Source organism: Mustela erminea, chromosome 3 (assembly GCF_009829155.1).
Source record: "Mustela erminea isolate mMusErm1 chromosome 3, mMusErm1.Pri, whole genome shotgun sequence".
NCBI lineage: Eukaryota > Metazoa > Chordata > Mammalia > Carnivora > Mustelidae > Mustela > Mustela erminea.
The window spans coordinates 6,850,344-6,867,724 of record NC_045616.1 but is presented as its reverse complement, the minus strand read 5'-3'; the positions used below and the strand labels follow the sequence as shown (position 1 = coordinate 6,867,724).

General features: G+C 36.1%; 1 protein-coding gene across 1 annotated transcript; it reads right to left on the bottom strand.

Annotated features, from left to right (window-relative positions):
- Positions 1-498: 498 nt before the first annotated feature.
- On the bottom strand, positions 499-1,434 carry LOC116585773 (olfactory receptor 6F1). The gene has a single exon (XM_032335029.1). It carries the CDS (start codon positions 1,432-1,434, stop codon positions 499-501), a length of 936 nt encoding a protein of 311 aa, XP_032190920.1.
- Positions 1,435-17,381: the final 15,947 nt, after the last annotated feature.

The following is a 17,381-nucleotide window of genomic DNA, read 5'->3' as shown; positions in this document are numbered from 1 at the left end:
GTATTAAACACAACTCGAAAATCATTGGACAATACATCAAAAGCTAATGATGTACTATATGTCAGTTAATTAAATTTAAATAAAAAAAGAAAATTAAGGTGTTAAACAGGGCACAAATTGCATGGAACACTGGGTGTTATAGATAAACAATGAATCTTGGAACACTGCAACCAGAAACTAATGATATACTGTCTAGTGACTAACATAACATAATAAAAAATAACAATAATTTTTTAAAAAATGAAAAAAAGAAAGTGAAGGACAAATCTAACTCAGTGTACACATTTTTTTTCCCCTGAAAGAGTCTGGTGTACTTATATTGAGAACTCCATTTCCTATCATATATTTAAAAAGTAGAACAAGTATATGCAGCTTTTTTTTTCTTCCCCTTCAGTTTTTTTTTTCTCTCCTATATCAAGGAACATTTTCCTTTTCCCTCCCTATTCTTAACTGGGGAGATAAGAAGATAATTTAGAGTTCTGTTTTATTAAGATCTGTTCATTTTCCCTTCCACTTCTTCAGCAAAGTTTCTCTTACTTCTTTGTTACGGAGAGTGTAGATGAAGGGGTTTAGAACAGGAGTCACCACGGTGTTCAGCACATGCACGGCTTTGGTCAGATCCAAGGCCTCTTTGATTGAGAGGCGGACATGAAGAAAGATCGTAGACCCATACCAGATGAGCACCACAGTGAGATGTGAGGAGCATGTGGAAAAGGCTTTGCTCCTGCCACTGGCTGAAGGGATCCTGAGAATGGTGCTGATGATGAAGATGTAGGAAACCAGGGTGATGAGGCATGAACTCAGTATGACCACTGAAGCAATCACAAAGGCCACGATTTCCACTGCCTGTGTGCTGGTGCAAGCTAGGGTGATCCAGGGTGCAATGTCACAGAAGAAGTGGTTGATTGTGCGAGGGCCACAGAAGGACAGGGTGTTTATGAGGGCTGTGGGCACTGCAATAGCCATAAAACCACACAGCCAGGATGCTAGGGCTAGCTGTGCTGAGAGCAGGCTGCTCATGATGGCCCCATAGTGTAGAGGATAGCAGATGGCCAGATAGCGGTCATAAGCCATGGCTGCTAGTAGGAAATACTCTGTGCAGCCCAGTGAGAAAACAAGGTACATCTGCAAAAGGCAGCCAGTAAATGATATGGTTTGACTTCTCCCCAGAAGGATGGCCAGGGCTTTGGGGACAGCAGCTGTGGTATACCAAATTTCCAAGAAAGAAAGATTGCTCAAAAAGAAGTACATAGGGGTATGTAGCTGGTGGGAGGTAGTAACCAACATCAAAATAGTCATGTTACCACTCACTGTGAGGATGTACATCACCAGAAAAAGCATAAAAAGAGAGAGCTGAAGGACCTGGGACCCTGGAAATCCAAGGAGGAGAAAATCCTGGCGGAGAGTTGCATTGTCTGGGCCCATTGAAGACATATTGAGGTATACTGGTAAACAGAGGCCACACACTGAGGCTTTTGATCCAAACACACAGTCCTAGAGTAATAAAAAGGATTCATGAGTATGCTTCAGTAACTGAATGTAGACTGACAGTCTAACATATGTTGGGTGCCTGTTCTGTATTTGGTTAATATCAAGTAATTTAATAATATGGAGATATATGTGCTATTTATTAGCAGTTGGTGGTTGAAGAGACTTACGTGTGAAGCATTTTAGCATTTTTGCAAAGATTGCACGCATTGTTACACTTCAGATATAAGATTAAAACCCAATCTTTTGACCTGCATCATCCTTTTCTGGACTTGCTCAAGCACAACCACAGATTACACCAAACACACAAAATAATAAGTGCTTCATGTTGATACAATTTACTAATTTGTAACTAGATTCTTTCTGGCTGGTCATTAAATGAAAATATGTATTTTTCTTTTATTTTTGTCTTGTGTCTCAAACGTAGGTTCTAGTCACTTTCACGTTTGACACAGCTTTTGAACTGGTCTTCTAATTTTAAACTCTGACCTTAAAAATAATGTTCAGAAATAAACAATAAAATGTTTTAAATTATTGTAAATTTAATTTTGTCTTCTCTGACCTTGAAAATTTCATGTTTAAACTTATTAATGTGATACTTTCTTTTACACTAAAAGTTTTTCCATATTGGACAAGGCATTTAAGGCAACTGCTTCCTGCCTCTAAGACATCTTGGTACTGATTTGGACTGATTATACTGAGAACAGCCTAAAAGCAAAAAATTACTTTGAAACTAGTTATTTTCTGAAAAAGAATTATTTAAATTCCAGTTAACACAGAGTGTGATATTAGTTTCAGGTGTAGCATTTAGTGATTCCATACTTTCATATAACATCTGGTGCTCATGACAAGTGCAGTCCTTAATTCCCAGAAAAATAACGATGATGGTGATCATTTTTACTATATAGTAAATAATATTAGTTAAGTCATTTTTTATTTCAGATATACAAAATATTTTTCTCTTTATCATTAAGATCATCACTTTTCACTTATATTAACCATTAAATAAATTACTTTAAACTGTATAATCCATTTCTGAATGCTTCTTTTTAAGAAGAGAATCTATAAATTAGAAGATAAATTGGCAGCCCTTACTGTCAAACATGCAAGTGACTGAAACTTACACTTGAGAAGGAAAATCTGAACAAAGTCCAAGTAGACTTTGGCATCTTTAGTCTTTACATTCCCTAATGAAAGAATGTCCCTTTTCCTCATCTTAATATGACGAAATTTTACACTTTTACACCCTCCAAAAGAAATATTAATTTCACAAATCTTAGCAGATTAATTACATGTATCTAAAGTCAACAAGAATATTTATACTACAAGTGGGTCTACAAAGAAAATGGGTCCTTAATGTAGGTACCTCATTTATGGCAGAATGGGACTTCAAAGTCCTCTAGAGCAGTAATCCCAAATTCCAATGGATGTGTGGATTACTTGAGGGTGATATCAAAATATACATTCTAATTCAGTCATCTTGGGTCAGCCCTGTGATTCTTCATTGCACACAAACTTACAGAAAGCATCACTTACTGAGGACTCTAATCTGAGCAGAATCTAGTATATATGGAATATGAAAAGCAGGGTGATCACATGACTCTCTCCTGTTTATTAAATATTAAAGGATCTAGATTTAATTAATTATTCTAATAAAAAAAATCATATCTTAAATTAGAATTTAAGGATGAGATAGTTCATTGAGAAATATAGAGAAAAGTTTCTCATCAGCAAATACACTACATAATGATTTTCACATATTTCTTAAAGTTATTATATCCTATATAATAACCACCACCATGTATTATGGAGGACATGTGTTGCATGGAGCACTGGGTGTGGTGCATAAACAATGAATTCTGGAACACTGAAAAGAAATTTTAAAAGGTTTTTATATCCAACATCTGTATCATTCATATCCAATCAATATATGTAAGAATTTTTCTTGATCAAAGAACTCATGGACATTGTTAATATCTTAGATATGTAACTAAAAATGTAGTCAAGAAGCTGACATATAGATATAAATTTATGAAACAGCAACAGTAACCAACCTACAGTGAAGGCTTTCTTGGAAGTCATTAACTTATTATCTAACATGATCTTTGTAAATTGTATTACTTTGATTCTATTATTATTATACCAGTTTTATAGATGAGTAAACTGAAAAACATGGAAGCTAGAGAAGCTATCCCAGGTGGAGTTGGGACTGTAAGTTCTGTGACTTCAACAGCAGAGCCTTAGCATGTAGGAGCTGTTGCTTTCAGAGACTTTTTAAATAGGTCTCTATGGTATCTGAAAGGTTCAAATAAATTATATTTTTATTTATATTCAAGTAGAATCATTGGTCAATAGTATTCTAAAATCTATTAGTATGAAATAATTTTATCTTAAATTAGTAGGTAATGTCAATAAATAATTATATTATTTTACATTTTCAAAATTTAAAAATCAAATTGTGATTGCTACAGATTAGAGAATAAACTGAACATCATCACCATATTACAAAATGGCACTATCAGATTTGGTTTCAAATTATATTGCTGAATGTGTCAGATATCATGAACTAACAATACTTACTTAATTGAATGTGGTGATTAAGCCCCACATTTTATTATTTTTTATTATTCTTTTTAAAGATTTTTTTAAAGATTATTTATTAATTTATTTGACAGAGAGAGATTACAAGTAGGCAGAGAGGCAGGCAGAGAGAGAGAGGAGGAAGCAGGCTCCCTGCTGAGCAGAGAGCCCGATGCGGGACTCGATCCCAGGACCCTGAGATCATGACCTGAGCCGAAGGCAGCGGCTTAACCCACTGAGCCATCCAGGCGCCCAAGCCCCACATTTTAAAATTTGCTTATATTGCTGTATATTTGAGCATTCTTAGTACTGATTCTAAATAGGAAAACTAAGAGAACTATTGGCAAATGACAAAGTTTATACAATCTAAGATAAATAGTTTTTGATTCACTGTTTTTAAATAAATAACATTTTGAGTTTTCCAATTAACTAACCAGTTGATTCTTTTTTAAAAAAGAATTTGAGTTTTTAACAATTTAATGACAGTTTAAAAAGAATTTTAATTTCCTACATTTGAAAAAATGATTTTGAATCTTAAAAAAACAATTGATTTTTCACACAAAAATGCAATATTTAGCAAAAATAACTTCATTTACATCGTTTCTGAGTATCAGGAAATTTTAGTTATTAATTAAGTCCTATGATGGTTATATATTGTGGAACAAATCTGTGATAACAAATTCACCCATTCAGTGACCAGGTATTGGATAGAACACAGAAGTACAGAATAACCCCATTCACTTACCCAGTTACAATTCTTTTTGGTGTATATATATAAAATCCCTAAACTCTGTCTTTGTACCTTATATTTTCCCTGCTTTTTTATTCCATAATATTATCAATTTTAAAATACTGTATTTCTATTGCAATCTTTATCTCCCTTCTTCTTTTTCATTTTGTTATATTAAAATTTTCACAATTTTCTCTCATTATTCAGTACTGTTTGAAGAGCTCGATCTTCCACAGCTTTTGAAATTTGTTCTTAGTCTATGTTATTTTTTTTTCCTTTCCTTCTGATCCAATCCTCTCTTAGCTACATTCAACTTTAGTGTAGGTGTTTTACATTTTTTCAATCTGAATCTTCCACTTAATGAGCTCCATACTGTAAGCAATTTTCTATTAAGTAATTGCTTATGTGTACAAGAATCTTATGGGATATGGTGACAATTTAATACTCTCTCGGGTACTTATGGCTAGGTCGAGAAGAGAAGATCTTTCTAAATGGGGGTTTCAAATTATTTTCAAGGATTTGATTTAAATAACTATAATTAAATGAAGATTTACATGGAAGAGGAAAGGGATATTTCTCTAGGCTTAGATATATTATGCAGATCTTTCCTCTTTGTGCAAGTTCTTAGAAAATGCAAATATTCAATGGATTCTAACAATTTCTGAAAAATTGTATTTTAATTTCTTAAGTTTCTTTAATTATAATTGAAGTATAGCTAATATACAATATTATATTAGTTTCTGGTGTACACCATAGTGTTCAACAATTCTATACATCACATGGTGTTCATCATGACAAGTGTACTCCTTCTTCTCTATTATCTATATTATCCATCCCCCCACCTATCTCCCATCTAGTAGCCGTAAGTTTGTTCTTTATAATTAAGAGATTGTCTCCAGGTTTGCCTCTCTGTTTTGTCCCCAAAATTCATTTATTTTGTTCTTAAATTTGACATATAAGTGAGATCATATAGTATTTGTCTTATGCTAACTTATTTCACTTAATATCCATGTCATAGTAAATGGGAAGATTTTTTCCTTTTGTGTGGCTGAGGTTTTTTTTAAAAGATTTTATTTACTTATTTGACAGACAGAGATCACAAGTAGGCAGAGAGGCAGGCAGAGAGAGAGGAAGGGAAGCAGGCTCCCCCTGAGCAGGGCTCAATCCCAGGGCCCAGGGATCATGACCAGAGCTGAAGGTAGAGGCTTTAACCCACTGAGCCACCCAGACACCCCCTGAGTTTTATATATATATATATATATATATAAATGAAGATTTCATCCTTTTGTGTGGCTGAGTTTTTATATATATATATATATCTTTAATATACATTTTTGTATATTTATTTATATTTATTATATTATATTATATTTATTATGTATTTATTTATATATTTATATATATAAAAGATATATATATATATAAAACTCAACCACACAAAAGTATAAAATCTTCCCATATATATAGTAAATGGGAAGATTTACATACACATTTATATATACATTTGTGTGTGTGTGTGTGTGTGTGTGTGTGTGTAATGAAGATGTCATATTATCTTCCTTATCCGTTCACCATTTGATGGACATTTGTACTTTTTCCATAATTTGACTATTGTTGGTAACGCTGCTATAAACATTGGAGTGCATATATCCCTTTCAGTAAGTATTCATCCCTTGGGTAAATACCTAGTAGTGCAATTTCTGGATGGCTGGGTAGTTCTAATTTTAAGTTTTCAAGGAATCTTAATACTGTTGTCCAGAATGACTGCACCAGTTTTCATTCCTACCAAGAGTGTAGGAGAGTTCCGCTTTGTCTTCATCTATGCCAAGACCTGTTGCTTCTTGTGTTGTTAAGTTTAACCATTCTGAAATTTGTATTCTCCTGATGAGAAGTGATGTTGGGCATCTTTTCATATGTCTGTTTGCCATCTGTATGTATTCTTTGCAGAAATGTCTGTTCACGTTTTCTGCCCATATTAAGATTGAATTATTTGCTTTTTGAGTGTTAAGATGTATCACTTCTTTATATGATTTGGATGGAAAACCTTAGTTGGATGTGCAAGGTGCAAATAACTTCTCCCATTCATTAGGTTGTCTTTTACTTTTGCTGATTGTTTCCTTCACTGTGCAGAAGTTTGTTATTTTAATGTAATCCCAATAATTTATCTTTGTTTTACTTTCTCTTGCCTTAGGAGACATTTAGAATAATGATACTGTGGCCAATATCAGAGATAAAACTACCTGTACTCTCTTCAAGGATTTTTATCCTGTCAGGGTAGAAACTGAAGTCTCTAATCCATTTTGAGTTTATTTTTATGTATGGTGAAAGGAAGTGATCCAAATGCCATCCAAATTCTATATAGCCATCGAATTTTCCAACACCATTGTTGAAAATGGTGTCTTTCCTAATTTTTGATGATTAATTTTTGATGATTATTTGGCCATATAATTGTGAGTTTACTTTGGGTTTTCTGTTCTATTAATTTTTGTATCTCTTGGGGAGCCTGGGTGGCTCAGTGGGTTAAGCCACTGCCTTCAGCTCGGGTCATGATCTCAGGGTCCTGGGATCGAGTCCCACATCGGGCTCTCTGCTCAGCAAGGGCCTGCTTCCCTTCCTCTCTTTCTGCCTGCCTCTCTGCCTACTTGTGATCTCTCTCTGTCAAATAAATAAATAAAATTCTTTAAAAAAAAAATTTTGTATCTCTTTTTGTACCAGTAGCTATGGTTTTGTTACCACAAGGCTGTAACAACACTTTTTTTAAGTCTTTTTTTTTAAGATTTATTTATTGATTTGACAGACAGAGATCACAAGTAGGCAGAGAGGAAGGCAGAGAGAGAGAGAGAGGGAAGCAGGCTCCCTGCTGAGCAGAGAGCCTGATGCGGGGCTCAATCCCAGGACCCTGAGATCACGACCCGAGCTAAAGGCAGAGGCTTAACCCACTGAGCTACCCAGGTGCCCCTAAGTTGTTTTTTTTTTTAAGATTTTATTTATTTATTTGACAGAGTGAGATCACAAGTAGACAGAGAGGCAGGCAGAGAGAGAGAGAGGAGAAAGCAGCCTCCCTGCCAAACAGAGAGCCCCACATGGGACCTGATCCCAGGACCCTGAGATCATGACCTGAGCCAAAGGCAAAGGCTTAACCCACTGAGCCACCCAGGCGCCCTGTAATAACATTTAAAATGTCAAATTGTGATACTTTCAGGTTTGCTTTTCTTTTTCAGGATTACTCTACCTATTCATCATCTTTTGTGGTTCTATACAAATTTGGAATTTTTTTTGTTTTATTCTGTAAAGAAATTTTATTAGTAATTTTTTTAAAAAAAGATTTCATTTATTTATTTGACAGAGAGAGATCACAAGTCAGCAGAGAGGTAGGCAGAGAAAGAGGAGGAGGAATCAGGCTCCCAGCTGAGCAGAGAGCCTGATGCATGCCTGAATCCCAGGACCCTGAGACCATGACCTGAGCTGAAGGCAGAGGCTTAATCTACTGAGCCACCCAGGCACCTTATTAGTACTTTAATAAAGATTACATTAAATATGAAGATTACCTTAGGTACTATAGACATTTTAATAATCCTACAGTAAGATCCAACAAGAAGATCTAACAGATATTCCTCCAATCCATGAACATGCAATGTCTTTCCATCTCTTTGTGTCATCTTCAGTTCCCTTCATTAATGCTTTATAGATTTCAGATTACACTTCTTTGTCTATGTCTAGTCCTAGGTATCTTATTATTTCTGTGCAGTTGTAAATGGGATTGCTTTCTTAATTTCACTTTCTGGTTCTTCAGTATTAGTGAATAGAAATGCATCAAATTTCTGCACATTGATTTTGTATCCTGTGACTTTACTGAATTCATTAATAAGTTCTAATAGTTTTTGGTTGAATTGAAGTGGTTTTTGGCTGAATTTTATGGTAGCATAGCATCTGAAAATAATGAAGGTTTTACTACTTACTTGGCAGTTTGTATGCCTTTTATTTATTTTTGATGTCTACTTGCTCTGACTAGTACTGCCTGTACTATGTTGAAAAAAGGTGGTGAGAATGAACATATTGTCTTGTCACTAGCTATAGGGGGAAAACTGTGAGTTTTTCACAGATGGTATTTATTATGTGGAAATATGTTACCTCTAACCCTACTTTTTTTAAAATCATGAATGGATGTTTTCCTATGTCAACTGATTGCTTCTGCATCCAGTGAAAAGATCATATGGTTCTTCCATTTCTCTTATTTATGTGAAGTATCATGTTGATTAATTTGTGAATATTGAACCACCCATGCATTTCAGAATTAAATTTTACTTGATTGAGTGAATGATTACTTTTAAACATATTATTTGGATTCAGATTGCAAGCATTTTTGTTTGGTTGGTTTTTTAGTACTTATGCATTTGTATTCATCAGAGATATTGGCTTGCAGTTCTCTCTCTCTTTTGTGGTGTCTTTATTTAGTTTGGATATCATGGTAATATGATCTCATAGAATGAAATTGGAAGTTTTTCTCTTTCCATTTGTTGGAATAGTTTGAGAAGAAAAAGTATTAACTCTTCCTTAAAGGTCTGGTAGAATTCACCTGTGAAGATCTCTGCTTCTGGACTTTGATTTGTTGAGATATTTTTGATTACTGATATAACCTCCTTGCTCATAACAGGTCTGCTTAGATTTTCTACTTCTTACTGCTTTAGTTTCGGTAAATTATATGTTTCTAAGTATTCCTCCACTTCTTCTACATTACCCATTTTTTGACATATATGATTTTGTAATATTTTATTACAATTGTTAGTTATTCTTGTGGTATTGATTGTTATTTTTACTCATACAGTTGTGATTTTGTTTATTCAAATACTTTCTCTCTCTCTCTCTTTGCTACTGAGTCTGACTAGAGGTTTATAAATTATATAGTTTCAAAGAACCAGCTACTGTTCTCACTGATATATTCTATTGCTTTGTTTGTTTTGAATCATTTACTTATGTTCTGAACTTTATTCTCTCCTTTCTTCTGATCAGTTTGGTTTTTATTTGTTGTTATTTTCCTAGTTCCTTTAGGTGTGAGTTTAGATTTTTTATTTGAGGTTTTTCTTTCTTCTTGATGAAGGTCTGTATTGCTATATACTTCCCTCTAGAACTTTTCTTGCTGCATCCCAAAGCTTTTGTACCATTGTGTTTTAATGTTTACACTCATGTAATTTTTTATTTCTTTTTTGAGATTGTTTTTGAACCATTCATTGTTTAGTAGGATAGTATTTAATCTCTAATTAAATCTTTAATATTTAATATAGTTTAGTAGGATATTATTTAATTTGTGGTCTTCACAGATTTTTTTTTTCTTCTGTTTGCTTTCTGTTTGTTTCATAATGATGTGGTCAAAAAAGATGCACGAGTATGACTTCAGTATTTTTGAATATATTGAGACTTTTTGTGGGCTAATATCTGATCTATTCTGGAGAATGTTCCATGTTCACTTGAAAAGGACCTATATTCTGCTGTTTTAGGATAGAAGGTTTTATATATATCATTAAATCCACTGAGTCTTCAAAATCACTTTTTTTGTTGATTTTCTGATTGGATGATTTGTGTATTGACATAAGTGTGTTGTTAAAGTTATCTATCATTATTTTACTATTGTTTATTTCTTTTATGTTTGCTATTAACTGTTTTACATATTTGGAAGCTCCTTTCTTGCATAATATTTACAATATTATATGTTCTTGTTGGATAATTCACTTAATGATTATATAGTATCCTTGTTTTTTATGTTAAAAGCCCACTTTTAATGTCAGTAATTTTACTACTGTGAAAAATTAGTAACATAGGGGAGAGACAAGATGGCAGGGAGGTGTTGCCATTTCAGCCTGTATCCTAAAGTGAGCTCATTACCTAGCAAAGAACTCCGATCACTCATGAAATCAGCCTGAGATCAGAATTGTCCATGTCTGGATATCTATGGGGGAAGAAGACACCAGTGGGCAGGTAAAGTGGAGTGGAAATGTTGGACTGATATTGGAAGATAAACAAAAGGGGGAGGGAGCCACCAGAGGCGACCAGTTGGAAAGTAATACCCCTATACGAGAGTGTCCTGCATCTGGGGACCAGCATTAACTTGGAGACTGGTTGAAAGCACTCCAAAAGAGGAAAGGATCGCGGGGGGGAAGTGTGGGAATTGGGGAGGCTAGGGACAGGGGCTTAAGTCCCTGGACCCGGGACAGCCTCCCTAGAGCTGAGCCAGAGAGAGTGCAGTGGAGAAACCAGGTCTTGGTCCCTGTGCCACCAGCGCACCTGAGAACGCATGGGGTCCAGTTCCTGTGAGGGGCTGGGAGCCTCAACAGATGGAAGAACATGGTGTTGTGCTAACAGAGGCTGAGATGTGCGTACCCCACACTCTCCCCTGAGAGAGGTGCGTGAAGGCCCAGCCTGGTGCTCTCAGACTCGCACCTTGCTATCAGAGCCTGAGACATGCATGCCACACACCCTCCCCTGAGAGAGGTGTGTGAAGGCCCAGCCTGGTGTTCTTGGGCCTGTGCTGTGCTATCAGAGACTGAGACACACATGCTCCACCATCCCCTGAGAGAGGTGCATGCAAGCCTGGCACTCTTAGACTCAGAAAGAACAGGCACTCCCAGCCCAGGCCAGCAAGAAAATCTCAGAGTGTGATTGCTGCTTGAAACCTCTCTGGCAGTCTGGAGCTGCCCAGACAGCTGCCACTGCTGTGGTTTGGGGTACAGCAGGAGATCCTGCATCCCAAGGGACCATGACTCGGAACCTGCTTTTCCAGGGGCCAAGGGGGAATTTCAATGGGCTCTGCAGCACCCACAGGGGAGCAGACTGAGGCTTTTCTCTGAGAGGGAGATCGGGTGCAGTTTGCTTTACTCAAAACCTACAAAAAACATCTAAAGCAGTCAAGGCAAAAGAAAAGAAGTGAGCAAACATAAAAACCTCCAGAGAACAAAATCCTGAAAAAACCGGTTTCCTCAGAGCCCACACCCTTGAGGGGGAGGGGAGAAATTAACTCAAGGAACATCACTGAATGAAAACCCACCTGGCAGGACCCTCCCACAGAATAACAACTAGGAAAAAAAAAAGACTATAAGAGAACAATAACTACTTCATAGATACAAGTTTTAATTTTGACTCGTTCCTACTGTTCTGGTTCATTTTTTTATATAGATAATTTTTAACCCATTCACCATCACAGTGAGATGTCCAGTACATCAAATTCCATAATGGCCTTCTAACCTGAACTTTTTGATACATATACCTGTGTTTTTCTTTTGCATTTAAAAAAAATTTTTTTTAGTTCAGTTTAGTCTAGCTTATTCCTTTTTAAATTTTATTTTCTAATATTCCTATAGATTTAAACTTCAAGGTAATCCCCTTTCCCCAATCAATGCTACCTCTATAGGTAAACCAGCTTTTAATCCCCTTTATCTTAGGAAAGTTGAGTCCTTTAACAAAGACAACAAGATACATCCAGAAAGAACCAAAACGACTTCCTCACCCACAATGAGAATTTACAGACACTTTCCCATCTTTTTTTCCACTAGTATTTCTGTGTTTTTGTGTTTGTCCTGATAGTATATAAATCTTATACTTGTTTTTTTTACAACATTCTTCCTTTATTTGCATATATATATATATATATTTTTTTTCTCTTGTCATATACTTTTACCAGCCTTTTTGTTTGTCTGTTTTTGTTTGTCTACTTCATAAATCTTACCTTGGGGCCCATTTTTGCTGAGCCTTCTCTTTTATCTTCCCTTTTATTCTGATCTCTCTCTTTCTCTATTTTTTTCTTTTTCTTTTCTTTTTTCTCTCGTTGGGTGGGGAATCTGATTGCTCAGAAGTGTTACAGGGTGAACCTTGACTGCACCACAGTCAAAGCATCCAACTACAACCATTCATACATCTCCGACAAAAATGACTAGGAGGAGGAATGACCAACAGAAGAAAATTACAGAAGATGGTCCTTCTGCAACAGAGCTAATGGCTATCAGCATGGACAATATGTCGAGAAGGGAATTCAGGCTAACAATTATCCAGGCAATAGCTAGGTTGGAGAAAGCCGTGGATGACCAAATGGAATTGATTACGGCAGAACTGAAAACCACCATGGATGAAGTTTATGATGGTAGGGCAGAAATTAAAGTGACCAGGGATGAGGGTCACAATGCTCGTAATGAGTTCCAATCTAATCTAAATTCTCTAAAAGCTAGGGTAACTGAGACAGAAGATAGAATTAGTAATCTGAAGGACAAACAGATAGAAAGAAAGGATCAGGAGGAAGCTTGGAACAAACAGCTTAGAAGTCACGAAAACAGAATCAGGGAACTAAATGATGCCATAAAATGTTCCAATGGGAGAATTATTGGAATCTCTGAATGGGAGGAGAAAGAAAGAAGTCTAGAGGACATAATGGAACAAGTTCTTCATGAAAATTCACCCAAACTTGCAAATGGAACCAGTGCTCATATACTAGAGGCAGAATGGTCTCCACCTAAGATTATAGATTCCAGAAAAACATCAAGGCACGTGATAGTCAAATTGAGGAACCATAATTGTAGACACAATCTCTTGAAAGCTGCTAGGACAAAGAGGCTACTTATTACAGAGGAAATCCCATCAGAATAACATCATGCCAGTCCACAGAGACCTGGAAAGCCAGAAAGGGATGGCAAAATATATTCAGGGCACTAAATGAGAAGAACATGCAGCCAAGAATAATTTATCCAGCAAGACTGACATTCAAAATGGATGGAGACATAAAGAGTTTCCAAGAATGGCAAGGCTTAAAAGACTATGCTACCACCAAGCCAACACTGCAGGAAATATGAAGGGAGGTTCTATAAAAGAGGAAAAATCCTAAGAATAGCATTGAACAGAAATATAGAGACATTCTACAGAAAGAAAGACTTCAAAGGTAACATGATGTCAATAAAAACGTATCTATCAACAATCACCCTCTATGTGAATGGCCTAAATGTGCCTATAAAATGGCACAGGGTTGCATATTAGATAAAACAACAGGATCCATTCATCTGTTCTCTACAAAGACCAATTTAGAACCTAAAGATACACCCAGACAGAAAGTGAAGGGTTAGGGAAGCAACTTTTATGCCATTGGCCTCAAAAGAAGGTCAGTGTAGGGATGTTCATATCAGATTATTTAGATTTTAAACTAAAGACTGTAGCCACAGGTACAGAAAGACACTACATAATCCTTAAAGGGGCTACCCACCACCAAGATGATCTAACAATTGTAAATATCTATGCCCCAATATCAGAGCAGCCAGTTACATAAGAAAACTATTAATAAAGATAAAGAGTCATAATGATATGAATACATTAATAGTAGGATATCTTAACATGGCTCTCTCAGAAATAGACAGATCATAAAAGTATTAAATCAATAAAGAAACAAGAGCATTGAATGACATGTTGGACCAGATGGACTTCATAGATATATACAGAACATTCCACCCTAAAACAACAGAATACTCATTCTTCTCAGGTACACATAGAACCTTCTCAAGAGTAGACCACATACTGGTTCACAAATCAGGACTCAACTGATACCAAAAGACTGAAATTATTCCCTGCATATTCTTAGATTACAATGCTTTGGAACTGGAGCTCAATCACAAGGAAAAGTTCCGAAGGAACTCAAACACCTGGAAGCTAAAGACCACCTTGCTTAAGAATGCTTGGATCCACCAGGAGATCAATTAAAAACTTAAACAATTTATGGAAACCAATGATAATGAAGACACTTCAGTCCAAAACCTATGGGATACAGCAAAGGCCGACCTAAGGAGGAAATACATAGCTATCCAAGCCGGCCTCCAAAAAAAAAAAAAAAAAAAAAAGTTGAAAAATCCAGAATACACCAGCTCTCATACAATTTAAAAACTGGAGAACCAACAACAAATCAAACCAACTCCAGCCATAAGAAGAGAAATAATCAAGATTAGAGCTGAGATCAATGAGGTAGACACCAGAGATACAGTAGAAAGTATCAGTGAAACTATAAGCTGGCTTTTGGAAAGAATCAATAAGATCGATAAAACATTGGCCACACTAATCCAAAAGAAAAGTGAGAAAACCCAAATTCATAAAATTATGAATGAAAAGGGAGAGATCACAACTAACACCAAGGAAGTACAAAGAATCAGCAGAAGTTGCCAATATGCTAAGAAGCCTAGATGAAATAGATGCATTCCTGGAGAACTATAAACTCCCATAATTGATCCTGGAAGAAATTGACAACCTGAATAGACCAATATCTAGTAATGAGATTGAAGCAGTGATCAAAAACCTCCCAAAAAACAAGAGCCCAGACCTGACGGATTCCCTGGTGGATTCTACCAAACATTGAAAGAAATAAAACCTATTTTCCTGAAGCTGATTCAAAAAATTGAAGCAGAAGGAAAACTTCCAGAGTCTTTCTATGAAGCCAGCATTAACCTGATCTCCAAACCAGGCAAATACCCTACCAAAAAGGAGACTTTCAGACCAATATCACTGATGAATATGGATGCTAAGATTCTCAACAGGATCCTAGCAAACAGGATCCAACAGCACATTAAAGATTATCCTCCATGATCACGTGGGATTCATCCTGGGCTACAATCTTGGTTCAACATTTGCTAATCAATCAATGTGATATAACAAATCAATAATAGAAGAGAGAAGAAACACATAGGCTGCTCAATTGATGCAGAAAATGCATTTGACAAAATCTAGCATCTGTTTCTGATTAAAACGCTTCAAAGTATAGGGTTAGAGGGAACATTCTTGAACTTCATCAAATCCATCTATGAAAGACCCACAGCAAATTATCATCCTCAATGGGAAAAAGCTTGCAGCCTTCCCATTGAGATCAGGAACACGACAAGGATGCCCACTCTCACCACTCTTATTCAACATAGTATTAGAAGTCCTAGCAACTGCAATCCGAAAACAAAGAGAAATAAGAGGTATCCAAATTGGCAATGAAGATGTCAAACTCTCTCTCTTCGCAGTTGACATGATTCTTTATATGGAAAACCGATAAGACTCTATCCCCAAACTACTAGAACTCATACAGCAATTAAATAATGTGGTAGGATACAAAGTCAATGTGCAGAAATCAGTAGCTTTCTTATATACTAACAATGAAAATACAGAAAGGGAAATTAGAGAATCGATTCCACTTACTATAGCAGCAAGAACCATAAATACATGGGAATAAACTTAACCAAAGAGGTAAAGGATCTGTACTCGAGGAACTACAGAACACTCATGAAAGAAATTGTTGAAGAGACAAAAAATGGAAGACCATTCCATGCTCTTGGATCGGAAGGATAAACATTGTTAAAATGTCTATACTGCCTAGAGCAATCTATTCCTTTAATACCATTCCAATCAAAATTCCACTGGTATTTTTCAAAGAGCTGAAGCAAATAAACCTGAAATTTGTTTGGAATCATAAGAGACCCCAAATCACTAAGGAAATGTTGAAAAATAAAAATAAAACTGGCGGCATCACATTACCTGATTTCAAGCTTTACTCCAAAGCTGTGATCACCAAGACAGCATGGTACTGGCATAAAAACAGACACATAGACCAGTGGAACAGAGGACAGAGGCCAATATGGACCCTCAGCTCTATGGTCAAATAATCTTCCACAAAACAGGAAAAATTATACAGTGGAAAAAAGACAGACTCTTCAATCCATAGTTCTGGGAAAACTAGACAGCTATATGTAGAAGAATGAAACTCGACCATTCTCTTCCACTGTACACAAAGGTAAACTCAAAATGGGTAAAAGACATCAACATGAGACAGTAATCCATCAGAATCCTAGAGGAGAACATAGGCAGTATCCTCTTCAATATCAGTCACAGCAACTTCTTTCAAGATATGTCTCCAAAGGCAAAGGAAACAAAAGCGAAAATGAACTTTGTGGACTTCCTCAAGATCATGAGCTTCTGCACAGCAAAGTAAGCAGTCAACAAAACCAAGAGGCAACCCACGGAATGGGAGAAGATATTTGCAAATGACAGTACAGACAAAAGGTTGATATCAAGGATCTATAGAGAACTCCTCAAAATCAACACACACAAAACACAATCATATAAAAAATGGGCAGAAGATATGAACAAAAACCTCTTCCATGAAGACATACAAATCTCTATCAGACACATGAAAAAATGTTCATCATCACTACCCATCAGAGCGATTCAACTTAAAACCACATTGAGATATCACCTTACACCAGTTAGAATGGCCAAAATTAGCAAGACAGGAAACAACACGTGTTAGAGAGGATGTGGCAAAAGGGGAACTCCATTACGCTGTTGGTGGGAATGGATGTTCGTGCAACCACTTTAGAGAACAGTGTGGAGATTCCTCAAGAAGTTAAAAATAGAACTTCCCTATGACCCTGCAATTGCACTACTTACCCCAACGATACAGATGTAGTGAAATTAAGGTCCATCTGTATCCCAATGTTTATAGCAGCAATGGCCATTGTCACCAAACTGTGGAAAGAACCAAGATGCCCTTCAATGGATGAAGGGAGAAGGAGGATGTGGTCCATATACA

Excerpts from the sequence above, each read along its gene's own strand:
- LOC116585773 (XM_032335029.1), bottom strand. The coding sequence starts at position 1,434 with ATGTCTTCAATGGGCCCAGACAATGCAACTCTCCGCCAGGATTTTCTC.